The 27,872-nt window shown below is 36.4% G+C and overlaps 1 protein-coding gene across 3 annotated transcripts in view; it reads right to left on the minus strand.

Annotated features, from left to right (window-relative positions):
* The window catches only part of LOC106906402 (uncharacterized), a 78,119-nt gene that overhangs the window by 40,657 nt on the left and 9,590 nt on the right, over positions 1-27,872 (minus strand). Inside the window, exons 2-3 of one of the 3 annotated variants that reach the window (XM_088012349.1) lie at positions 4,956-5,108; positions 2,639-2,746 (exon numbers count right to left, since the gene is read on the minus strand). In XM_088012349.1, coding sequence (XP_087868475.1) covers positions 2,639-2,746; positions 4,956-5,108 — 261 coding nt within the window. Of the gene's footprint in view, positions 1-2,638; positions 2,747-4,955; positions 6,130-27,872 lie in introns of those variants that run through there. The other 2 variants (XM_088012348.1, XM_088012350.1) reach the window with 2 other exon arrangements.

Genomic DNA, 27,872 nt, shown 5'->3' on the forward strand with positions numbered 1-27,872 from the left:
GCACCTCTAACAGCTTCTGTGTTAGATTTAGTGAAATATGGGAGAAAGGAGTAGTTTAATTGGCCAGCCTAAAAAGCAATAAGTTATAATTGCAGTTTACTAATTTGTATTTGTAAATTCAAAGATTGAACTAACGGCATTAGATTGTTGCTATGGTAACAAAACAATCTAACTATGAATATTGTTCTTTGAAGTTTTACAAAGTAAACTTGCCAGCTCCTTAAAATCTTGTATTTAAATGTTTAACAATATAAAATCATTTATCTATGCCTAAACAATTGAATAAAATTTAACAGCTTTGATAATCTCAATAAACAAATGTTACATTTGTGTATCTGTGGTCTGTTTTAAAATATTTGTGTTTATGGGGCCCTTGAAGCCCTGGGGGCCTGATGGAGCTGCTGACTTAATTTGGATTAAACAGAAGTGCAAATTTGTTGTTTTAATACTAGTTGTGGGTTTAAATAGCATTTCACTGGAGATCTTTTCCCGTAACATATAATTACACAGTAATACTTTTACATTTCCTGTCAACTTAATATATTTTAATACAAAAACACGGTGGACCGGCGGTGGACCAACTCGACGCCCCGACCACCGGGCTTAGTAAGTTTTCTGGGGGAAACCCTGTATATATATATATATATATATATATATATATATATATATATATATATATATATATATATATATATATATATATGCGCAACACTGAGGTGTCCCATATATGCGACACCTCAGTCAACACCTCCACACAATAATTCAGCGCATGAGTGACAACTTTTTTTCATCGCAGATGCAACATGTGTCTCAGTACAGCTAGCTTTGCTAGCATCACGTCCACATAGCTTACCTTTCTTTAAGCTTTCCTTCCAAGTGACGCTAAAAGTTGGACAAAGTCCCCACCGTCTGTGAAAGCGAAGCGCTGCTGGTTTTACATGTCACCATATCTATGATCTATGCAACGTTATTATATTACTAACGATTGGACAGACATCTTCTCCCGCTCAGAGGAAACCACTGCGCATGTCTTGGAACTCCGCGTGTGAGTAAAGGTGGAGGCGATGGGTGACAACAGACACTAAGTCACGTTATTGCTCGGATTTTACGGCGCCACCTTAAGTCCCTGAACTTCACATTTTAACGGAAAAAAAGCACAATGCGACTTGGATGCAACGAGTAACGCGACATTTTTGTAGAAATGTATGAAGTAGAAAGTACAGATACATTTTACAGTAAGTAGATACTTACTGTAAAATGTAGTGTAGTAAAAGTAGAAAGTATCCATTATTAAATCTACTTAAGTAAAGTACAGATACACGAAAATTGTACTTAAGTACAGTAACAGAAGTACTTGTACTTCGTTACTTCCCACCACTGGATTTCACATCGTTTACATTTCATTTATTTTCGTAGTATTTGTCTATTCTAAATACCTATAAATAAATACATGTTCTTCTTAAAATTAATTCCTTTAGGAAGTACAGAAGGAACATTTTGAGTCTCCAGTTGTCTTTGTGGTCTAATCTGCTGATTCTGATCATTTAGAATTTTTCTTTGAAGAATCAAAACATACCAGATGCAGAAACATTCAGGTTCATTCATAAGAGTAGTTTTGAATCTAACAATAATAAAGGGAATTAACTTTATTAATAAAGGGAATTAACTAAGTGATAAAATGATTTTTATCATTTAGAAAAAAGAAAAAGAAAAAGTGTGAGATTATTGATAATAAAAATCAAATTTCTCAAAAAAGTGTTTTGTTGACCTGCAAAGCATTATGCTTCATTTCTGATTACATGAAACCATCTGCAATACAGTAAGATATGAGTTAAATTAAGAGATCATGAAGTTTAGCTATTTTATTTTATTGTTTATGTTTTTACCAACCTGTCTAGTGAAAACAATGTTGATGTTCTTATTCTGGGAGCTACAGATGATGGTGATGGCAAGGAGCCCTTTCAAACGCAAACATTTGGAGTTCATAGCTATTAACAAAATATTTGCCCAATGATCTCTCAGAAATTATTTTAAACATGCCATTTTTTTTCCTATAAAGTGTAAATATATCTAATTTTTTCCCCAAAACTGACACTCTACCTGTCATTGTTTGATGTTAAGGGATTAACAGAAACTTTCCTTGTAAAACTGCATGTAACAGCAATATGAAAAAAAATTATGCAAATTAATCCCTGCATTAAAATAAGTTTCTTTTTGAGCTTGAGGCCAAACCTCAAAAAACTCCCTGTTTTGTTTTATTAACCTATCAGGCTTACTTCATTAAAATCTCTTTTGTTTGAGTTCTTCAACAACAAGTGGAAAGCATTAGATATTATTTTTATATTTTAATCTTTAATAAACTCAGTTTAATTGAGTCAATAAATATAAACCCAGACATAAAATAAACTTTGTATCCTTTTAAAATGCAGCTTTCAACTCTCAGGATAGGACAAGAAGTCTTCTTCAGATTCACTTACTATGAATCTGATTTGATTTTGATAACCAATAATAACAGGTTGATTAACGGACAATAAAAATCAGAATTAGGTTGATGACAAAGAGATTGAGGAGAAAACTTTAAATAAATTATATCAATTATCTCTAAACACCTAAAACAACAAATCCTTAAACACGCTACCTCTCCATGCTCCCTGGTTCGGCCCTTTGGAGTGTCCTCAGGCAGGAAGTAGAGTCGGGCACTGGCCAGCAGGTGGCGCCGAGCCTGATCTTCCCACAGCAAGGTCACCTGTACAACAACAGAAACGGACCACAGCTGTTTTTCAACCATCTGAGAAACCGTCTGCTATGCAGCATCTATTTAAATCACTTCAGACATGTAAGATGTGTTCAGAATCTGGTGAAGTTTTATTTTCAGTTTCATTGTAATGAATTCTGCTTTCTAACATCTGGCTGAATGAGCACTTAGCTAGAAACTTAGATGGCTTCTCTGGCCAAAACTCAAGCTCTAAATCGATGTGAACAAGCAAAAGAGGCAAACAGAGGTGAGTGAGGAAGATGACAATTTAAACGTCAAACAGATCAGAATTAAAGTTGACATAACTGAACTAAAGGAGAACAGACAGGACTCTCCGCTGCCTTTTATTGGAAGCTCACACTGAACCACCCGCGTCGTCTGTTAGAGGGCTACTGGAACTTTGCAATCTATTCAAATGGATTTGAATAAAAGCTGCTCTTGGTGGAGCAGCGCCTCAGGAAGCTACTGTAGACACATTTTTTGAGATCAAAAAATATGTGAAAACCCCCTGAAAAAATTTATTGGATTAATCAAATATTTAAATATTTGATTAATTCAACTCATTTGGTAATCGAATAATTGCTAACTGGAGTATACAAACTGAAAAAAGGCCATTTCCTGAAATAAACCAACATATTCAAAGCAGTAATTAAGCAAAAACTGTTCTATATATTGCATTTAATGTAAAAAAATAAAATAAAATAAAAAACGCAAAACATATTTGCTACATTATTTTACAACCCATTTACTCACATAACGGAGAAACACAGCTAAGGTGAAATATTCTGTTGTGCGATTCATCAAGCCAATTATTATACTTTATATCAATCTGTCACCATCTAGGTTTTTTGTGGACAGAATCTTCAGGACAGCTTTTTAATAATCTCAATAGGAAGTAAGTACTGATAGTTTTCCTCCAAAATGTTGCATCTTGATATTGTCAAACAAATCGGGTGGTAGGTTTTGAAGGCTGAAGTGATCTAAAATATCAAAACTATTTGAAACAGGAGAGCATAAACGAAGATTTTGATGCTCCACATGGTTTTGTTACAAACCACAGCAACACAAGAACCATGCAGAAGAAACTGATGAGACTGATCAGGGGACAGCTGATGAACCAGAAAAAATAAAACACACACTCACACAAAGCCAATTCTATTTATTTTCTGAGGTTCGACAGGCTGTCTGTCTGCTGCGGTGACCAGTTCTTCAACTACATTTGATCAGTTCTCTATCATTCAGACTTTGTTCAGAAGCTTATGAAAATAATTATATTTGGTATGTTTTATTGACCCAATCCATTGAGCAGTAAAATGTAATATTAGCTACAGTAATACTCACAATACAGTGAATAAATGCTGCTTAAAGTTAAAGTTAGTCTTTTATTATTTTAACAACAAAAAAAAAAGAGTAAAGTTACAAACGTTTTCTTAGGAGAAACTATTATGGTTATAGTTAAGAGACAAATATGAGCTGTAGATTAGTTTATGATGGACAAGAAATCAATCTCATCAATAGATCATTCATTTATGAAGATTTAATTTTTGGAAAATCAAAATTATTTTCCCCACCAATCCCCTCTTTGGGCCTCCATAGTTCAGAGTGATGTCAGAGGCCGCCATCTTGCTTCACAGCTTTCAATCATTTGGACTTTGAATTTAAGTAAACTATATAAAAATAAACAAATCTATCAATGTGAAATGCTTAGCACTCTGTCCCAACAGAAAGCCTCTGCATCCAAGAACCTTCTCCATTGTGTTCTACTACTCTTCTATTCCTGGCACCTTCTCTCTATTATTAATGTATCTATAATGGTGGCATATTGACTCCTGTAGAACAGGACAAAATGTCCATAGATTGGAAACACTTTTTTTTTTTTAAAAAAAACAAGTATGAGTAGATGGGAGTAATGTTGAGTTTACTGCACACAGTATTCTAGAGAGTTGCTACAAACAATAAGCTGCTTCAAGTAACTTTAGGTGACTGATGAAAAGAAATTGTTTGAACTGGGGTGTTTTGAGTTCAACATAACTTTTTTGTTCTTCGGTCTGATGGGAATCGGACAAGACAAGGTTTCAGAACTTTCTCCATCACCAATTAGCTGTCATGAACAATGCACTCTCCCCTCCAAAGGGAAAGGTCTGAATATGTGAAGCAGCTTCAATAAAAAAAGAGAGTCCGGATTACAAGGGATTCTCACCTCGGCGATGCAGACGGGATCCTCCGGCCCACATTGGATGAAGTAGAACTCGCCGAGCTTCCACACCTGGAGCGGCCCGTCAGGCTGAGCTCTGCTGCTCACCGACTTGTAGAAGGCGTAGCTGCCTCTCTGGCAGGAGGGAGCACCCACCCACTGAGGAGGACAAAGAGTTAACATGGAGCTCCACTCTTCATCACTTACCAATGTGAACAGCTCTAGAGCAAACCAGAATGCAGGGGTTCTTATGGTTTAAAACAATCTGCAGGTTTCCAAAAATGTTTTGGTTCTTTTCCTGTTTATCATGTGTGACAACCATAACTCCTCGTTTTATCACAAAATAACAAACAATCCGGAGGGTATGACTGCTGATTTTTGTTTGGATTTCAAACATCTGCTTAGTAAACTTCAAACCTCAGTGACATTTGAAAATGTAAAAAAAAAAAAAAAAAAAACTCCATAGACTAAACATGAGCAGAGCGAGACAAATTCATTTGTCAACTGTATCCTTAGAAACTGAAAAGCAGCGAAAATGTCCTAGAAAAAAAAATCTCTAAATCTTAAAACTTTGACTCAAATGTATCTAAAACTTAAAAATTTCCTACTAGAATGTTTACATACTTAGTTTCAAATCAATGGAATTTTCTATTGTACAGTTCTTACATTTTAAACTTATTTTGAAGAAACATCAGGAAGGCAACAGAGCAGTGCCTCTACCCCACCTATTGCAGTGCACTGCTGGTGTTTGGTTGCAAGGAAGTCTTGGCTGGTTAGAAATATTTCTGGTATCAAAAAACAGCTATGTGAAGGAAATGAAACTGCAAATGGGGAAAACAATTAGCAGCAAGCCTAGTGAGCTCTTATTTTTATGTATGAAATTGTATGAATGTTTGTATCTTGAATATTTTAAGGGACTCTGGATGGAAATTTTAATTTTGCATACTGACAACAATGTACATTCATTAATATGGACAGTCCTATTTAAATAAAATCAATTAAATAAATCAACTAGTAAAATAAAATAAAATTAATTAAATAAAATCAATTAATCAATGAGCTGAAGCTGCTCATTGATTAATTGCTTGTAGCCAATAGCTCGTTCCAGTTTTGTTACTCTATAAAAGTTGGAACCTTTTGATAACATTTTGCATAATAAAATAACACAAATGATTCAAAGAACATCAGTTTATTTGTTCTATTATTTCAGATGCAGTAGGAATCATTTCTGATTGTTTATATATATATATATATATATATATATACACACACACACACACACACACACACACACAGAGTTTACCCCAGAAAACTTGCTAAGGCCGGTGGTCGGAGCGTCGAGGCGGTCCACTGGCGGTCCATGTTTTTGTTTTGTATTAAAAGATGTTAAGTTGACAGGAAATGTAAAAGTATTACTGTGTAATTATATGTTATGGGAAAAGATCTCCAGTGAAATGCTATTTAAATCCACAACTAGTCTAAAAACAACAAATTTGCACTTTTGTTTAATCCAAATTAAGTCAGCGGCTCCATCAGGCCCCCAAGGGCTTCAAGGGCCCCATAAATGCTAATATTTTAAAACAGACCACAGATACATAAATGTAACACTTGTTTATTGAGATGATCCTGTTAAATTTTATTCAATTGTTTAGGCATACATAAATTAAATGATTTTAAATTATTTAACATTTAAATGCAAGATTTTAAGGAGCTGGCAAGTTTACTTTGTAAAACTTCAAAGAACAACATTCATAGTTAGATTGTTTTGTTACCATAGCAACAATCTGATGCTGTGAGTTTAAACTTTCAATTTATAAATTGAATTTAGTAAACTGCGATTATAATTTATTGTTTTTTAGGCTGGCCGATTAAACTACTCCCCTCTCCCATATTTCACTAAATCTAACACAGAAGCTGTTAGAGGTGCTGATATTTTTAGCAACAAACGGGAGATTTAATTCAATGCTGCTAATGTGGCTTCAGTAGCTCTTCCATTTCGTGTCTGTTGAGTTTTTAATAAGCGTCACAGAGACTATTCTGGTTGGTCGAGTTTATGGGACGAGTTTCTCAGATCTCTGTGCGGCCACGTGTATTAACTCTAAGTAGACAACACATTTGACATGGTTTGATGCATCGTGTAACCGGAAAAATAACACTAAAAATAACAATAAAATAACATAAAATCAGGGTGATGCGTGACTGCAAGGAGAGCGTGAAAGCTCCTCACTGGGCTGAACATGTATGATGAGGTTAGCGCTGTTCGTTATCCACAAACGCTCCGGCCAACCGGGACCACAGACATAAACTTTACAGGGAAGACAGACACAGAGCAGCGCTGGGCAGCGCGTTAGATGTAAACGCCGCATATAATTGTTTGTTCACAAAGATAAATCATTCTCACCACTCCACAACGCGACCTCTGAATTCGCTACAAGTTATTCCTGTGGTTCACATTGAGCTACGCAACCAGAGCTAATGTTGCGCATTGCGCTAGAGTAAACTCTAGAGCTTGCTCTTACTCTAGAGTAAACTCTAGAGTAAGCGTTTACTCTAGGTATCTAGAGTTCTCCAAAGGATCATAATTCCTCAGGTTGTTGTAAATATTCATACAGGTCAGCCTGTGTCCAGTTTGAGTGAAAGGAGGCGCGCGCGATCCGCGCTGAAGTAAAGCAGCGGCAACACGCGAGGCAAAGCGCAGAGGTGCCAGCTGTGTGATTAGTCTGTGTGCTGTCGCCTTTAAATGCATAAACTATAAACCTATTATAAACCTATCCTTTAGGAATAAATCTGCTCTGCTAGTGAAATGCTAAGAGATAAAGAGATGCTTGCAGCCTGGCTTAAAAAAAAAAAAAAAATTTCCCTAGAAATGTAAACAAGTAAAGCTTAGCCTGGCGGCGGGGCTAGTAAAGCATGGCGGGCCGCTAGGCTTATAATACACTGGGGGAAACCCTGTATATATATAGTTGATAAATGATTAATGTAAATAGAAAATTCAGCTTTGAAATGGTGAGCTTTAGCCCGCTCTTCTTTGCAGATATATATATATATATATATATATATATATATATATATATATATCTTTAGGCGGCCTTGGCCAGCCGCCTAGAGATACACAAGAGAGAATGAAGCCAGGAGGATTAACCAGCTCTTCTCCACCCAACCAGCTAAAGTGTACTCCCAATGGCAGGGTACTAACAACAGAGCAGACCCACCAAGGCTGAAAACTTAGCAATACTGGAAAGGCATATGGGAAAGGGAGGCGTCTCACAACAGCAATGCACAGTGGCTAACCTCTCTACGAGAGGACCACAGCAACCTCCCTGAACAAGCCCCGGTAACCATCACTATGGCAGATGTCCAATAAAGAGTCTCAGTTATGAAAACTGGACAGCACCAGGACCTGACATGATCCATGCCTACTGGCTGAAGAAACTCACTGCCCTCCATGAGCGACTGGCAACTCATCTGAACCAACTGCTACAAAATGGGACTCACCCTGAATGGTTAACTGAAGGGCGCACAATCCTGATCCAGAAGGATCCCTCAAAGGGTTCAGTCCCATCAAACTATCGGCCAATAACCTGTCTCTCTACAACATGGAAGCTCATGTCAGGCATCATAGCGGCTAAGATAAGTGGGCACAAATCATCAACAAGACTGGCTACGGATACCGACTCAAGAATGGGGCCACAATCAGTCACCTCCTCTACATGGATGACATCTAGCTGTGCGCCAAGAGCGACCGAGACATCGACTCACTGATCCACACCACCAGGATCTATAGCACTGACATTGGGATCTCATTCGGACTAGAGAAGTGTGGCCGGATGGTTACAAAGAGAGGGAAGGTCGTCCACACAGAAAGGGTCTCACTCCCAGAAGGAACAATAGCAGACATTGAGGGCAGTTACAAGTACATGGGAATACCACAAGAAAATGGCAACTTAATTGAGGTAACAAGGAAAGGAGCCACAGCCAAATACCTCCAATGAATAAGGTAAGTCCTGAGAAGCCAGCTCAATGGCAAGAACAAGATCCGTGCAATAAACAGCTATGCCTTACCAGTAATCAGATACCCTGCCGGAATAATTAGCTGGCCAAAGGAGGAGATAAAGACCACGGATGTTAAGACTCGGAAGCTACTAACCATGCATGGAGGGTTCCACCCCAAATCCAGCACCCTGAGACTTAATACAAGCTGTAAGGAAGGAGGCAGAGGACTTGTGAGTGTGAGAGCCACTGTCCAGGATGAAACATCTAAGATCCATAAATACATCAAGGACAAAGCCTCAACGGACGATGTGCTCAGCGAATGTCTCAGGCAATGGGGAACAGAGGACGAGGTGCTGGAGGAACCATAATGGGAAGACAAGCCCCTACATGGGATGTACCACCGACAAATAACTGAAGTGGCTGATATCAGGAAATCCTACCAATGGCTGGAGAAAGCTGGACTCAAGGACAGCACAGAGGCCCTCATCCTGGCCTCCCAGGAACAGGCCCTAAACACCAGAGCAATAGAGGCTCAGATCTACCACACCAGACAAGACCCAAGGTGTAGGTTGTGCAAGGAGGCCTCTGAGACAGTCCAGCACATAACAGCAGGGTGCAAGATGCTGGCAGGGAAAGCGTACATGGAACGACATAACCAAGTGGCGGGCATAGTATACAGGAACATCTGTGCCGAATATGGACTGGAAGCCCCGAGGTCAAAGTGGGGAACACCCCCAAAGGTGGTGGAGAATGACCGAGCTAAGATCCTGTGGGACTTCCAGATCCAGACAGACAAGATGGTAATGGCGAACCAACCGGACATTGTGGTGGTGGATAAAGAACAGAGGAAAGCCGTTGTGGTGGATGTAGCAATACCAAGTGACTACAACATCAGGAAAAAGGAGCACGAGAAACTGGAGAAATACCAGGGCCTCAGAGAGGAACTGGAGAAGGCCTGGAAGGTGAAGACCACAGTGGTGCCTGTGGTCATCGGGGCCCTCGGGGCAGTCACCCCCAAACTGGAGCAGTGGCTCAAACAGATCCCAGGAACAACATCAGACATCTCAGTCCAGAAATGTGCAGTTCTAGGCACAGCCAAAATACTGCGCAGAACCCTCAGGCTCCCAGGCCTCTGGTAGAGGACCCAAGCTCAGAGGATGAAAGAGACCACCCGCGGAGGGTGAGAAGGGATTTTTATTTATTATATATATATATATATATATATGTTTCATGTTCAAGAGAAGTTCCTACAGATACTCCTCTCCAATTACAGTGGTTTGTTTATCCATGTCTAATTAATTGGATCACTTTCTGATTAAATAAGTGAAAAGAACCTAAAAATATGAAATGTGGTTATTTTTCCTGATGTACAGAATGATACCCTAAAACCTGAAATTGGTACTTAAGCAGAATTCAGAACATAAAAATGTGTAATTAAAAAACTATTTCTCACTTCGCAGGGCAGAATGGCAACAGTTAAAAACAAAAAATGCCAACAGGCCCACAAAGTTATCAGTATTTCAAACTGCTGAGGAAGCAACTGCAATGTAGCTGGGGAACAATAACATTAACATTTTGCTGTGACCCCTTAAAACATTTTGTAGGGTGTGTTCAAACAGAAATTTTGCCAATTACATGCAGCGAGGCAGCAGTTTCACATTTTATAAACAGCTTTCTGAGCAGGAAATTGTAATATATTAAACAACTCAGGGAGGAAATGTTAAAAATTAACCCCTTACACTGTTTAGGCTGACAAGGCACCTCAACATCCTTTCACACTCACTCTGAATCTGTGTGTTTCAACCTTTAGTTCAAACTACCTAAACGCCATGACATGCAGAAACTTGTTCCATCTGAATCACCAGCGTGGGCTTTTCCACAGAATTTCTTAATGTGGGGATTTAAAGAAAAGAAAACATGGCACAACAACTTGGAAAAACATTTAAGCCCTAGAAGGAAAATCAAACCAATAAAATGTTAATATTCAGATGGGTTTTTTTTCATCTGGAATAACAACTCAACGGCCACAGATTTCCAGAAACATGTCATAAACTTATGAAATTAAGTTAATCATTCAGAGTGTGTATTGAGGACAATCCAACATGCAAATTCAGGGACTTAATCTGAACCTCTTCTTAATGACACTGTAACCATGTGACTAAGGATTTGACGAGCCTTTATAGTGTTGGCTAAATCAAACACCAGTGCTAAGTTTTAACCTTCTGAATATTTCAATAAGTTTTGTTTATACGACACTTTAAATGAAGAGAAGCACTTCCAATCACATCCAAATAATTTCAGTTATGACAATCATTCACATTCAATCCAATACCAAAGCATAAAATATAATTTGATGATAATTACATTTCAACCACAAGCTTAGCCAACTTAAACAACATATTTTTATGTTCATGGCTGCGGACATTGTCAGAAAAAAACTCTGAAAAGTTGCAGCGTAAGCTGCCAGATTGTACGTCAAAGCCTGTGTCACACTGAGTGACATTTTTGTTGAAATCTGATAAACACTGTGCAAAACAGAACCAAGCATTTTAAGTTATTAGCAGCACCAGGGACTTTTTATATTAAACAGCAATGAATTGCTGGATAAAATACATGACAAATGGATGGAAGGTTTAAAAATGAGCTTTTTAAGCAATTTTCTTATTGAATGGTCTGTAAATCCATTTTATTTTTAGACGTTTACCACTAAACTAAGTGATTACCCACAAATGGAGGTTTGAACGCCTTAATTTCTGTTAATTATGATGATTTTCCACTTAGTTTATGGAAACATGAAATTTAAAATTAGAATATTACATCAGACCAATCAAAAAACTATTTTTAAAAACAGAAATGTAGGTTGGAAGAAAAGAGAATAGTAGGCTTAATATCTGCTTAAAGGCTGTTAGTTTTAAAAGGTACTTTTGATCTGACAAATGAGAGTCATCTGGACATATCTTCTAATTTACTGAATATGACTGTATGTTACAGTTTAACAGAAAGTTTTGTTGCTACTAAGCAACAAAGCAAAAATATTCTCTACTCTTCTATGTCTAGGATGCAAGAAATAAATAAATGAATATCCCTCTAACACAAAAATTAGTAGAAATACCTTTTATTAGTGGATGAATTTATCTGAAAGAAAATGCATGTTCAGTTCTACGCAAGAGTGAAATACCAGCTATGTTTGATTATTACATCTAATGGGGTTGAGGACGAGTCTGGTTCAACTGCCAAACTCTCTACTACTTCTCCAAAACAAACACAAAGGGACAACTGGCAACTACTAAAACTGACATGCTTCATTTCCCTCTGTACTCTACTAGAACTAATTATTACAGCTCAAAATATGCAAGTTTAACAAACTCTTTTACTGTTGAAAAAAATAGAGATCTCCCAAAACAGTGTTTTAGCATTTTAAAATCAAAGCCAAGAACATTTGCAGGTATGATGCAAGACATAAATCAGCTGATTTTGGGAATATAGTTGATCAAAACATGAATTAACACAATAACACTGCTTGGCCGTAAAAAAAAGAAAGAAAAAAGATCAGAAGAATATCATATTTTTGGTTCAACAAGTTCCATTTAAATGACTTTGATTCTGCGGGTCAGCAGGTTTCATTTACCTTCACTGAAACAATCATCTCACAACTGCTTTCTGTATTTACTCAAGTTTTGCAAAAAAAAGTGCAACAAAAACAGGAGGACATTTGTAAAGGTTGGAAACCTCTTGTGTATGTTACATGCTTAAAAAAGTGACGTTTGTAAAATAAATGTGATTCTGATAGTGAAGAGAGCCTTTGACTAATTCTACATCACTGATAACATCCAACATCTTTGATAAATCTTGATACATTTGCAAATGAACTTGTTTCTAAACATGTTTGAGGGCTACTTAAATTCCCCTTTCATCCATCACACAATCTTTTAAAAAGTCAAAACTGAAATTTAATTAGTTTCTCAAAAATTAGAACATACAATAATAATAATAATAGTAATAATAATAACTATTAAAAGCATATTTTGATGTTCTGAGTATTTACAGCTCAGCTTTCATAATTAACTTGCCTCATTTCACAAGCAGCAACTGATTACCGTTTGAACTGACCGATGTGTAACAATAAATCAGGAACACCTCCGATGTATTCATACATCTGAAAACTGGTATTTTGCTGCTGCTAGTGAATAAACCTGCAGCTCTGATTTCTCTTCTCTATATCAGGAAGCAAAATGAAACGCCAACACCTGAGTGTTGGCCGAGCTCTTTCATGACTTTCAAAGTCATGAAAGAGCTCGGCCTTTTCAGTAAACTGGATCATCGGAATAGATTTTAAGACAAAATCCTACAAATAAACAACCCGAAGGATAATCTGTGTCTTTCAAACCGATGAGAAGCCACCATTTTGGATCCACAGCTTCACTTAGGAAACTGTGCTTTTGTGTGACTTCTTGCACATCTTTCGGAACTATTCACAACATACAAAGAACATGTGATAAAGCCGCTGCCACACTGGAAATTATGCACAGTGAACCCAAAATTAGGTTGCTTAGTCGAAAGAAAATATTTTGTAAAATTATTTTTGAGGATTACCTTTTGAAATAATATCTACTACTTTTATTTCTTATGGCTTTTTATGAGCAGAATATCACATTTTATTTAAATTAATCTCCATATACAAGATTAAATGGATGTCATATGAATTATACACTTTTTTCTATTCTCCTTCTTCAGCTTTTTCATTGTTGGCTTTAAAAACAGTTCACCTTTGTTTTATTTAAACACACAACATGTAATATGGTGTTTTTCCATAAAATAAGTGTTCAATTACAAAAATAATTGGAGATTTCTTCTGTCTGTATTCATTACACCCGTTTTATTTATTTGGAGATCATTACATTATTTCAAACTACAAGTATTTTCTGGAATAATAATTTTAAACTCTTCAAATTTTAAAATGGAGTCATGCAAAAGAATGTTTTCATCCTGTCAGAAAAAATGGTTCAAAATCAAGTATTTTTTGAAGAGAAAACAGAAAACAATATTGTTTGGTTCTAATGAGGAGTGGTTGATATTAAATGTATTTTTTAAATGCAGATCGCATCCATTGCTACAATTTATTAGGCATTCACTAAAGGAATCCCATATTTTCTATTTTAGGCAATAAATTGTTCAATTTTATTCTTAAAAAATTTATTGACCATAGGTTTGTTTAATGTATTTCTAATGTTGAACAAAAAAAGTGGTTAAAGGAAAAATCAGCAGAATGTGCCAATATTTTTTAATCCTATTATTTGATTGTCAGAGTAATCAATAGAATAATTGATTATTAAAATAATCGTCAGTTGCATGCTAGTTGGTACAGGATAATAGAGAGAGATCTGCTGATGGTGTAAATTAGACATCTTTACATGAAGGCTCAACTCTGTAGTAGTCTCAAAATGTTAGAGAAATCATTCACAAGTGCATGACTTTTCCAAATATGATTTTACACAGGAAAAATACTGTGTAACACAGACTGCTCTTTCCCATAGTGTGCCATAATATATCATCAGAAAGACTTTTAAAGGCTCCTTTAGTTATAACCTGCTTTTTTATTTTAAAATAATCTTATGTAAAAAAAACTTAAAATCAACACTTGTTATATAGCGTGTGAATCACATCAACAGTCCAATAAACACGTAGGTACATACATACATCAGCCAGCTGCATTTTATATTATTACTCTGACATTAACAACTCAGATTCACCAGAGTTTAATTTTTATGGTAAGTGTTAGGCGACAACTTCTGATTAGTCATATGTACCAAAAGACACAATATCATGGCAAAAGTCAGCAACACAGCTGATTAGAGGATTGGCAGCAGGCTGCTGGAGAAAAGTGGATTCATGCAGAATGCTTTTTTGTTCCATGCAACAATGTTGTCTGTCCATTTCACTTATGAAAATGTGTTTTCTACATTAACGTTTGGCTCAATAAGAGGCCAATCAGAAATTGTTGCAGCACAAAATTTTATTAATAGTTGACTGCAGGTCACAATCTTTCGTGATCACAATATAAACTGAGGAACTCATTTTGTCAAAATCATGAATTTTTAAGCATCTAATCTGAAGCCAGAAGAAACATGTTGGTGTCATTTACAGATTACTTTAAATCCAAATCCCTCAGGGGTATGAATAATTTTGGTCTTATCAGTATGTTGTTGTTCAGTGAAAAAAAAAAAAAACACAAATCTCTGCTCAGACTTTACGACGCAGCTGTAATCCAAACCATGTAAGAATCTGCACACAATTTGTCCTGACAGTTGATAATTTAAATCATTTACTTCCATCAGTCTCCTGTCTGGTCTTGTTTTATTTAAATAAAAACAGATGATAACCAGGTAACCTTGGAAGCAGGCACAGGCAATACAGCCCTCATGTTGACATGCAACATGATGTTACATTTCTTTACACTTTTCCATAGTTTGTCAAAAACAGAAACAAATGGGCAACAAAAAGACATATTTTATTATTTGGTAGTTTTGTCCCTGTTTCCTGCTGAAGACTGAGATCTTTTAAAGATAATCAAGCTGATGCACAGAGAAAGCAGCACACATGCTGTTTTATACGGAACACGGCTGATAGGATGGGCTCAGTTTTTACAGCTCCACACTGCAGCAGCCGCAGAAACGTTGCTGTGGCTTAAACTGAAATCCATCATGCCGCCTCAGCTGCTCTGATCTCCTGTTTGCAGCTAAAAAAAAAAAAAAAAAAAAAAGCAACAAAAAAACAAGTGAGTCAGCAGCTTCACAGTAAACATAAAACATGGACCTACAGCTGGAAATTATTAAACTGATATTTGAAAAAGACAAATATAACTAATTGCATGATCATTTTTGATTTAAGGTTATTATTAAACTATCTTCATGCTGCATAGATACAGGCACTGACCTTCTACAGGGGGTATGAGGTTTTTAAATGAGTGGTTCCGTCTAACAAAAAGCAGAAATATCCAATTTAGCTCTCCTTTGTACAATAAACCATTTAATTTCCCAATGTGTATTTGGTTCTGCTGTGATCCATTAAAATTATTACTGGTTATATACCGTTTCCAGTATTTATCAATACAAAAATAAGCATAAATAAATTATTCTATACAGAAATAAAAATGTCAATTTGAAGAGAGCTTTTTAAGATTGTATTTTCCAAACGGCAGAATTTAGTAGTTTTCTTCATATCAAAATGAAAGTACATTTAATCTTTTTGGAATCTTGGACTGATCCTGAAGAACAATAACTTGAGTTTGTCTACTTTAGCTTAATCAAGTTCTGACTATTTCAAATACCAAATCCACATTCAAATTAATCATTATACCATGATCCCCAGGTATTCACAGGGATCAGGGAAATAACTAAATACTTGAGACACCCTCTAGAACACTAAAACACACATAATTACATATATTAAAAAAAGTTTGAACACCTAATATACATTAATGTGCATTAAATGTGTGTCAGTTAGCAATAGGCCAAGGAATTTTCTTTTAAATATGTTACAAGAACTACCAAGGGACCCTTTTTTATTATTTATCATACTCGTAGATTCAGCAAAATAAGGAGGTTGTGTGCTTTCAGTAAATGCAGCTGGGATAGTGGAACCAAGGGGATCAACGGTATTCATTTAAAGCGCATTAAAAGTCTAGAGAACATGCTGAACACAAATATCTTTCAATGCTTCAAATGTAGCAAAAATGTGTTGCATTATGCTCAACACATCTGCATTAGATGCTTAGTAAACTGTAAGATCAAGGTGACATGTGCCTTAAGGCTTCAATAGGGACAATTCTCAAATACTTTCATTTTCTGTTTAATTAAAAACTACTTCCTCCATCGTGAAATCTGAGGTGCATTTTCATGGTCAGTGTTTGCTGCATTTAATTGAAAAGTTTAGTGAAAATAAACTTGCATATGGTGAAGTTAGATCTGTGTGAATTAATTGTGTATATTAAAACAAATTCAATTTCCATTTGCATAGTTTATTGTTTTTCTCTTTTCTCTCTCTATTTCTACTAAAAACTAGATGACAAAAGTTTTCAGTCTGGTGCATTGATCTAAACTAGTCCGTTTTTCTAAAGAACAATTTTGTTTAGAGACTTTACAATTCATTTTTTCTTGTTTTTGTTGCTTTGTTTATTTCTTTTGGATATTTAAAATGTGTTCCATTTTCATTAGAAATTAAGGTTTATTGATGTTTGTGAAGGTATTCTTACATTATTATTCTAATACCATTATATTATTTGAAAACGGTCTCAAAACAACATTATCTTTAATCGCAATAACTTCTGGGACAATTTATCAGCCAGCAACAACAAATGTGTTATTGCGACAGGCCTAGTTGTAGTAAAAATCAGAATTGTAGAAAAGATAAGATCTCAAAGAAAACTTGAAATTATCAATAAAAGCCTGACTGAAACCTCTTTGTGTAAAGTATTAGGATGTTAAGCCTAAATTCAGGATCTGTTGTTCGTTTCTAGATGTTTCTTGTTTTCAGCTTAATGTGGAAAAAAAACATTAAATCAACTAAACTGCTCATATAACTTAATATTTCATTCACAGGTTAAGTTACTTTAAATAGAAAAGGGTATTAATTCTTACATTTGAGAAGTTCAATGCAAAAATACAGGGAATAGGTATCTAAATGTCAAATTAAAATAGATTAAAAATAGAAATATTGTAGAAGAAGTTCAAGGACCTGTGGGAAAAATCTAGAGCACGAAGAAATCATGTACAACCGTTCATACAAGCTTATGAACTGTGATCAAAAAGAACAAATATTTACATAATAATAATTTGTGTGTTTTCCATTGATCAGCCCATGTCTGCAACTCTGAATTTAGGCTTCCTCTGAGGGGCTGCACAGTTTTAACAGAGTTTTTTTTTTTTTTCATATTAAGTGTACAGCTATAAATCAGGCAGAGGTCTCTTTCCCCCAGCTTATTATCCACACGAAATAAAAGACCCAGTGTATGAGTTGAGGGTGTGGTCTACTTTGGAGAAGATTTACCAAACAAAATGCATATAATTTATTTTCTCCACTTTCCAGCCCAGAAATAGTCGGCAGGGGTGTGTGTTTCCAAACTGCAGCTTCTCACCAGCAACCAGTCGTTCCTGTTCTGCTTGTAGTTGCCGTGACGTGAGCTTTCACCTCCTCTCTGCTGTTTAAAGGCTGAATATTCTCAAATTTTCACTCCCCTTTCTCCTCCTCCAGAAAGCCCTCCCCCTATTGTACCCAGCACATACTGCCCTCCCCCCAGTCCACACCAGCCCTTGGAGCATTGTGAACCAGCTGTGGCAGGCCCTGGATCAGTTTTACAAAGATAAGAATAAACTGTCACAGCAGAGCAGACACTGTGTAAATCAACCTACATTGATTTTTTTTTTTGTTAAAATAAATGAACTACTAATAAATGACATCACTGTGATGCATTCAATGACCTGTGGGAAAAATCAAGAGCACAAAGAACTAAATGACTACGGTAAAAGATCTCAGTGTCGCTTTTCTATATTCAAACTATAGCATTACTCTTGCACACAACTGTAGAAGAATATTAGCAAAGGTCAAACAGTAGAAAGTGAAATTATAGAGCTGCAGTAGTTTAAATTAAACACAGGGTTTCTATGAAAACTTTATGGCTCCATCGTAGAGACATGCTGACAATAAAACAAATGCCGGACCAAGACAAACACCAAACACCCAGGGAACAATTACAGCAACATTAACAGGATGAAGTCAGAAAACATGAAAAAAACCACACCAAAATTACTTTAAAGGATTTAGGGTCAAATCCTTGTTTAGGAAATCTAAATTTTAAATATCCAATTTAAAAATGTGACTAAATAACTTGAACTTGAGAGAATCACAGAAATACTTTTGACTCATCAGTGTTTCAAAGTTTATGTTTTATTTGAGATCCATCACACATTAGAGTTGGATAGTTGTTCCTTTATTAATCGCAGTTGTTGATTGGCAGATCAAATGTAGAAAAATATAGATTTTTGAATGTCTATGACTGTTATGTATTGTCATTCAGTAAATAATTACATTTTTAATGCAAAGTTGCTTTAAAAGTTGCTTTTAAAGTCCATTAAAAGTGCCACCTTTGCAAAATTTTGTAAATAATGACAATGTAATGCAAAATTGGCACTTTTAATGGACTTTCAATGCAACTTTTGAAGCAACTTTGCATTAAAAGCATCATTACATACCAAATTACACTTTATGACAACAGTCAGACATTCATAAAGACTTCTTCATGTTTGTGATAGATGTTATGTTTATGACAGTGTCATGTCAGCCTTATGCAAAGTGTTACCGATAATTCTAATCTAAAACATCTCCAAGAAGGTCTTCTTTTTATACAGTGCAAAAATATGTATATTTTGCATTTTCTGTTAAAAATGACTCTTTATAAAACCGAATGGATACCTCTAGCGACAGCCAGAACTATACTTTATACCAACCCTACTGTTAGATTGGATGTCACAAAGTGACAAAGTTAGTTTTGTTGAGAGATGTATTACTATAATAGTTTATTTTAAAAACTGTAAAAAGAAATTTGAATCAGCATGTACAGATTTGATTTAGTAAAGGATTCAAAACTAATAATACCATTAAATAACTTTTTCCATCAACAGTTGTCATGATTCATAGGAGAAAAAACATTAAATTGGAACCTCAGGCCTCAAAGAAACTTGAAAATTGGCCAGGAAAGCCTGACCACAAACCTGATTGCCTTAGGCATCAATAAACAAATGTTACATTTTTGTGCAAGAATACGATTAAACTAGGGCTGAAACGATTCCTCGAATGATTCGAGTACCTCGATTACTAAAATTCCTCGAGGAAAATTTACCTGCCTCGAAGCTTCGTTAATTTATGTTTTATTAGTTAGCGCACTGTGTTCCGGCCGGGACTTCATTTGCGTTGCGCGGAGCTCTCACTTCCGCCTCTGAGTTGTTGACTTTTGTCAACAACTCAGAGGCTAAGTCTCAGCGGCATAAAGTCCAATCTTCAAGATTGGCCCATGGGGATTTTATTGATTGATGATAATGCCTGACTTTTTATCGTTTTTGGGGAACCAATAAGCATCCTTAAAATGACTGGGGGAATGCCTGGAGTACGGCAGCATTTCTCCTCCGGGACTGCTGGTTGAAAGCGAACGGCGGGAAGAGCGCTGAGGTGAGCGGATAGACTGAACAGGGCGGGCGGCTGAGTAGCTGATGCTTACCGTGTAAATGTAGCTTTACCAACGAACCGCACAATAAATTTCATATCCCGGTCTGAAGAAACGGGTGGCGGAGCGCATCGTACATGGCTGGTAGATGAGTTTCTGAGTGTGACCAGTGAAGGTGTTGTAAATATCCCGTATTGCTTCCCCCCGTGTTCGTCCCCCGGTCTAACGGTTCGTCAGTCCGCTGGTCTATTTCCTCCCCTCCACCCCATGTTCGTTCATTCGCCCTCTCCTCCCACTCCAGGCGGCATTTCCCATATTTTCAAACCCAAAGCGTGACAGGTTAGGCGGCAAGGTGAGTTTAATTAATCTATTAAACTCACTGAAGATGAATACATAAACTAAAAGCTGGATTGTAGACATTTTTATAAGCATATTTGTGAGCCTGCCTCTTTGTTATTAAATTCAATATAATTTCAGATTTTTCTATAACTTTTCTTCTGGTTAACTTAGAAAGTGAGCTATTATTGTTACAGGTTAGTTTTCTAAACTACAAAAAAGCAACTGTTAGGGATGCTCAAATATGAAAAATTGGACTGATATTGATATCTGATAGTAACACCGGTATTATGCCAGATTTACCAATATTTCATTTTATAATTTTTTTTATCCGATTACTCGATTAATCGTAAGAATAATCGATAGATTACTCGATTACTAAAATATTTGTTTACAACAGCCCTAGATTAAACAAAATTATTGTGTGTCACACGACTTTACTCAATATTCTGTCAATAGTCCATGTTTCAATAAACATTCCTGCACAAAATCAAATTTGTACATGCTGTCTAAAATGGAGGACCCTTTACATTTTCTAAATAAACAATTTACTCTGAGTGATACTAAGTTTGTCACTTTGATGCCAGCTCTGACTGTCATAGGCATCAAATGGGTTTTATAAAAAGGGTTATTTTTAGAAGAAATTGTATGACATACATATTTGTGCCCTGCGTTAAAAGAAAATTGTTCAACAAATATTTTAAGTCAGAATTACCTAAATTACTTTCCATTTGCCAAATGCATGAATAATGACACAAGAATATTGCTAACTTTTTACAACTTAAATTCTACATATATTATTATTTGGTAGGATTCTCTTGGGCCAACAGTTGGCCAGCTTCTGACAATAGTTTGTTAGAAGTTAGACCCATTCTTCCTGACAGAACCTGAGAAATTTCCACATGTTCTTTTCACAGGATACCATATATTGCATGAAGTGCAATATATAATAAGGGGAAACGCCGTTCATGACAGTGATACAAATCATCAACTTGATCAACATGTCAGGAGGCGGAAGGTATGGGCTGGTTTCTGAGCTAGCTATTTCAAACTTTTGTAAATACCACCATCTATGAGCCAGGTGTGTTACGTTCATTCACACCTGAACGCAACACAAAAAAAAGAAGAAAAAAAAAAGGCAATTACATAACAGCAGGATTATTAAATCTCCAAAGTTCAGGTAGTTTGTTCAGGTAGTGTGACTTGAACAAGTAGAAGCCATGAAGAAACAGCCAAAACAACTTTGGAAAACAATTTCATTTGCTCTGTTCAATATTCCCATCTCTCACTTCCAATGTCGGTCCTGGTGTGATTTAAGTGATGTAGTTGCAAAGGGTCAATAAGACCCACACTACATTCACTCATACTTCTATAATCTATATAGATTCTATAATCAACTGAAATGTTATGAGAAACTTACATAACAATGACATCGTTTGGGCTTTTCCAAACTGTTTAAAGGCACATATGAGTCTCCAGACACTGGATTAAGGAAGCAGAAATAACTTGATTCTTGATTTACCACTACTGCCTTTTTTACGCAATATTAGAAAAAAAATGTTAAAGACGTATATGAACATAATTCAATTCCCTTTTTTAAGTAAGAAAATAAAAATGGTATTGTCTAATATCCAATAGCTTTCCTTAAATAAATCTAAACTGGCTGAAGCTAAAACTAAGCCATTTGAGAACATATTTAGTAGATAGGCATAATTATCCTAAACATGTATACAGGATTGGCTTAGTTACTGCTCTAAATATCTTTCTTTCTACACAAATTGCCTGTTTTGAGTCTGTATACTCCTGTCAACAATTAATCAATTACTAAATTAGTTGACAAATATTTCAATAATCTATTGATCACAATTAATTCTTTCAACCTTAATCTGGTAAAAAAATAAAAAAACATCCAAGTCCTCTCATCAAACTTCTTTCAACGGCCAACCCAGAATCGTGGACTGGTACGCGTCAACACTACTTAAAGTAAAAAAAAAATTCTGAGCCTGAAACTTATAGTTATGATAGAAATTAACTGTAGCGTTGCTATTGCCACAGTTTAATAAAAAGTGTCTTTGAATAGTACAAACAATTGCTTCTAACAATACAATTAACAAGCTAAACACTCAAACTTAAATAAGACTTCAGTACATTTCAACTCAAAACAAAATGTAAAATGTCTGTGCCCTAAAGGTTTGCCTTAAAGGCAAAAATCCCTCAACATTAATTAAGACTCCTTTCAGTCAATGTTTTTGCAAGTAATTTAGAACATGCAACATTACCAACGAAATCAGTGTTTCTCAACTTTTTTTCAGGCCAGCAGCCCCTAGCCTTTATCCAGGTCCCTCACCGCCTCCCATTCTTGTTCTTTGTCATTTTTTAGTTGTTAAATACAGTGGGGAGAACAAGTATTTGATACACTGTTGATTTTTCAGGTTTTCCCACTTGCAAAGCATGTAGAAGACTGTAATTTTTATCATAGGTACTCTTCAACTGTGAGTGATGGAATCTAAAACAAAAATCCAGAAAAATACAATGTATGATTTTTAAATAATTAATTTCCATTTTATTGTGTGAAATAAGTATTTGATCATCTATCAACCAGTAAGAATTTTGGCTCTCACAGACATGTTAGTTCTTCTTTAAGAAGCCCTCCTGTTCTCCACTCATTACCTGTATTAACTGCACCTGTTTGAACTCTTTACCTGTATAAAAGACACCTGTCCACACACTCAATCAATCAGACTCCAGCATCTCCACAATGCCCAAGACCAGAGAGCTGTGTAAGGACATCAGGGATAAAATTGTAGACCTGCACAAGGCTGGGATGGGCTACAGGACAACAGGCAAGCAGCTTGGTGAGAAGGCAACAACAGTTGGTGCAATTATTAGAAAATGGAAGAAATACAAAATAACGGAAAATCTTCCTCGATCTGGGGCACCATGCAAGATCTCACCTCGTGGAGCATCATTGATCTTGAGGAAGGTGAGGAATGAGCCCAGAACTACACGGCAGGACCTGGTCAATGACCTGAATAGAGCTGGGACCACAGTCTCAAAGAAAACAATCAGTAACACTCTACGCCGTCAAGGATTAAAATCCTGCAGTGCCGCAAGGTGCCCTTCCTCAAACCAACGCATGTCAAAGCCCGTCTGATGTTTGCAAATGACCATCTGAATGATCCAGAGGAGGAATGGGAGAAGGTCATGTGGTCTGATGAGACAAAAATAGAACTTTTTGGTTTAAACTCCACTCGTCATGTTTGGAGGAAGAAGAATGATGAGTACAACACCATCCCAACCGTGAAGCATGGCGGTGGAAACATCATTCTTTGGGGATGCTTTTCTGCAAAGGGGACAGGACGACTGCACCATATTGTGGGAAGGATAGATGGGGCCATGTATCGTGAGATTTTGGCCAACAACCTCCTTTCCTCAGTAAGAGCACTGAAGATGGGTCGTGGCTGGGTCTTCCAGCATGATAACGACCCAAAACACACAGCCAGGGCAACTAAAGAGTGGCTCCGTAGGAAACATCTTAACCTGTCATTCACAGGTTGTCATTCACAATGACAGGGGTGTCAAACTCCAGTCCTCAAGGGCTGCTGTCCTGCAGTGTTTAGATGTGCCACAGGTAAAAAACAGTGGAATGAAATGGCTTAATTACCTCCTCCCTGTGTAGATCGGTTCTCCTGAGCCTGGCTAATGACCTAATTATTCTTTTCAGGTGTGGTGCAGCAGAGGCACATCTAAAAGTTGCAGGACAGCGGCCCTTGAGGACTGGAGTTTGACACCCCTGTAACGAGAGGACCCAAATTTGGGTCCTCTCGTGAATGACAGGTTAAGGTCCTGGAGTGGCCTAGCCAGTCTCCAGACCTGAATCCAATAGAAAATCTTTGGAGGGAGCTTAAAGTCCGTGTGGCCCAGCGACAGCCCCGAAACCTGAAGGCTCTGGAGGAGATCTGTATGGAGGAGTGGGCCAAAATCCCTGCTGCAGTGTGCGCAAACCTGGTCAAGAACTACAGGAAACGTCTGATCTCTGTAATTGCAAACAAAGATTTCTGTACCAAATATTAAGTTTCATTTTTCTGGTGTATCAAATACTTATTTCACACAATAAAATGGAAATTAATTATTTAAAAATCATACATTTTATTTTTCTGGATTTTTGTTTTAGATTCCATCACTCACAGTTGAAGAGTACCTATGATAAAAATTAGTCTTCTACAAGCTTTGCAAGTGGGAAAACCTGAAAAATCAACAGTGTATCAAATACTTGTTCTCCCCACTGTATACCCCACAATGACCAGATAAAAGATGTACAACATGCCAGTTTAAACTTTGATCTATTTGCAAAACGACTGAGCTCAGCAGCATTAAAACATGGATAGAACTGTAACTACATTAATCATAGCTTTTCTTCTCTTCAGTGTTTCTGTCGGTTTCTGGTGGTGCAGCTCTGTGCTGCCTTCAGGAGAATAGGACATCAGAGTATCATCCATAAAATTTCACCCACATGGCATTTACTGTGCAAACCAAAGCTTTCAGTGGAAAAACAAGTTTCTTTTAATGCCATACAAATATGAGACAGAAACATGGATTATATCTTTATATAGACCTGTCTATTGATTTATAGATTAGTAGTTTTCTTGGACAGAAATTACAAAGAACAAATCTGGTTCTCAATCAAATCCTAATGAGTCAAATTGAAAGTGTCATGGAGTCGTCAGCCTCATGACATTAACACTGACATAAAAAATAATATTGAAGAAATAAATATATCAAATCTAATTAAAAACATAAATAAGTGATAAGTTACTTACTGTTATGGTCTGTAAGATATATTTATTCTCAGTATCAGATGTGGTCTCACCAAACCCATGGCATTTCAACAATATTATTGTTGAAATGCCATCTGGAAATAGTGTCTGTTTATTCTTTCCATACCGTCCTCTGTATTAAGTATTGCTCGAAAAGTCTTGCCATACCAGTTTATTCCTCTGTATTTACTTTAGTTTCTTAGTTTATTCTTGCATTTTCTTCTTCATTCATTTCCATTTAGTTTCCTTTGATAACCATTATCCTCTCTTGGTTTATTGCTATGTCCACTTTAGTTTATTTTCTGTTGCTAGATTTATTTTATCATTTATTGACGCTCACCATCATTAATCTTCACTCATCACCTGCTGCGCCGCCTAATCATCATGTTTCACATCATGTGTTGATTTTTCACTGTTCAGCGTCAGATTCTGTTTTTATGCCATAATTCACATCTAGTTCGTCACTCCGTTTTATGTCCCGCTTCTCCTGTTTTAGAGTTTTGCCCAATGTGTGCGTCATTTTTTTTTTTACCCCCTAAGGTGCAGGGCGTATTGATGGGGAAAAGGCAGACTGACATAAACCTTTTAAAATAACGGAAACAATTTCGGTATTTTGATTATTGAGATTTAAAAGTGCTGTAGTACCGTTGTTCTATCATACCTGTTTCATACCGGACCACTTACAGTGCCGGTGTTAACGCTATATAATGAACGCTCTCTATCGTGGTATCACGCAAGGAGGGATTTCTTTATTTAAATGGGTTCATTTTTCTGAGGGATACAAAGTCAGGGTATTGTGATTTTAGTAATTACATGTTTATAAGAGCGATTTTCTGTTGTCCTTCCATGGAAGCGGGCAGCATCCAGATGGAAATAAAACACTTTTTAATATAAGTTGCTGCTTTAACATGATCACAGAACTGCCAAAACATATGTACAAAAATCCTCAATAAAATATAAAATATTAGAAAATCAGACAGCAGAAAAAGTGAATCACAGCAACGTCATCAGCCGGTGTAACGCTGACCTGATGCGGTGAAGCTACCAGCAGCAGGAGCGGAGCTGTGCCAAAAGCTACAAACACTGAATAGAAGAAGAAGAGATGCCATCGATACAGTTGCAGCCAGGCATGATTTAATGTTACACAATACAGTTTTAGGAAGTTGCTCAAAGTCTAAACTGGTACGTTGTGATTGTAAGGTGTAAAGTTTACCTTCGACCAAACGCCCCCCAAAGAAATCCCAGCGCCCCCATTTTGTAAAAATTTCCACCAGCTTCCCATCTTGTCCCCTTTCCTTTGCCCAGCGCCACTTGTTTTTAATTCCTTTCTCAAGTAAACGTGTTTCTTTACCGGGTGAAACAAACTCCATCTTCATTTTTTCTACAAAACGTTTTACAGTCATTGGTCAAGAACACGGGAGCTAGAATTCTGATTGGCAGACTATTATTATCTATTATCTAAACCATTATCTACAGTTTAGTTGAGGCGGGCTGTTTGGTCCAATGCTCGCTTTGCTTGGAAGTCTGCCCCCCAGACGGAGCTCTTTACGCCTAAGTTTCAAACGTCTGACTAAATAAATCTTCTTTATTTTAATTGTAAGTAGTTCTTTAAATGTCCTGTGAGATGATATACTTACCCATGTATCCATAATAACCGGAACTTTCAATATCCAGCAAGTTATTTTCGCAATTTACCATCTATTAAACGAGTTCCCCCCTGATTAATTACACTCTGCAGCTGCAGCTGTGAAGTTACCGTATTAACACGATATTTACGGTGGCCGACAGGTGCAAATGCGCAGCAACAGAGAAAACATGCAAACAAAAAAAAGACACGCGCACAAATGAAATGCAGCAAACAAAAAAGAGACGCAAACCAAAAAGAATACAACCACAAATGAAATGCAGCAAACATAAAAATAGACGCAAACAAAAAGCAAATAAAATGCAGCAAACAAAAAAGAAACGCAAGCAAAAAAGAATACAACCACAAATGAAATGCAGCAAACATAAAAATAGACGCAAACAAAAAGCAAATAAAATGCAGCAAACAAAAAAGAGACGCAAGCAAAAAAGAATACAACCACAAATGAAATGCAGCAAACAAAAAGAAAGACTCAAACAAAAAAGAATGCAACCACAAATGAAATGCAGCAAACAAAAGAAAAGATGCAAACAAAAAGTGCTGAAAACGGAAGTGCTCCAGATCACTAGAGGGAGTCGAACAAAAAACAGCTGTGTCCAAATTTAGGGTCTGCATCCTTTAAAACGGGTATTCAGAAAAGCAGCAATGGCGGCAAAATTATTTTTGCTGTGTTACACTTAAAATTACACAAAATGATTTTTTACAATGTTTTTAGGCGAGAATGTAGATGTATAGATCTCAAATATCTGCTCGGTTCATCAATAAATCACTTTAGGGCTGTTGTAAACGAATATTTTAGTAATCGAGTAATCTATCGATTATTCTTACGATTAATCGAGTAATCGGATAAAAAAAAATTATAAAATGAAATATTGGTAAATCTGGCATAATACCGGTGTTACTATCAGATATCAATA

The sequence above is a fragment of the Poecilia mexicana genome, unplaced genomic scaffold (assembly GCF_051168715.1).
Source record: "Poecilia mexicana isolate PSO_F unplaced genomic scaffold, ASM5116871v1 scaffold_14, whole genome shotgun sequence".
NCBI lineage: Eukaryota > Metazoa > Chordata > Actinopteri > Cyprinodontiformes > Poeciliidae > Poecilia > Poecilia mexicana.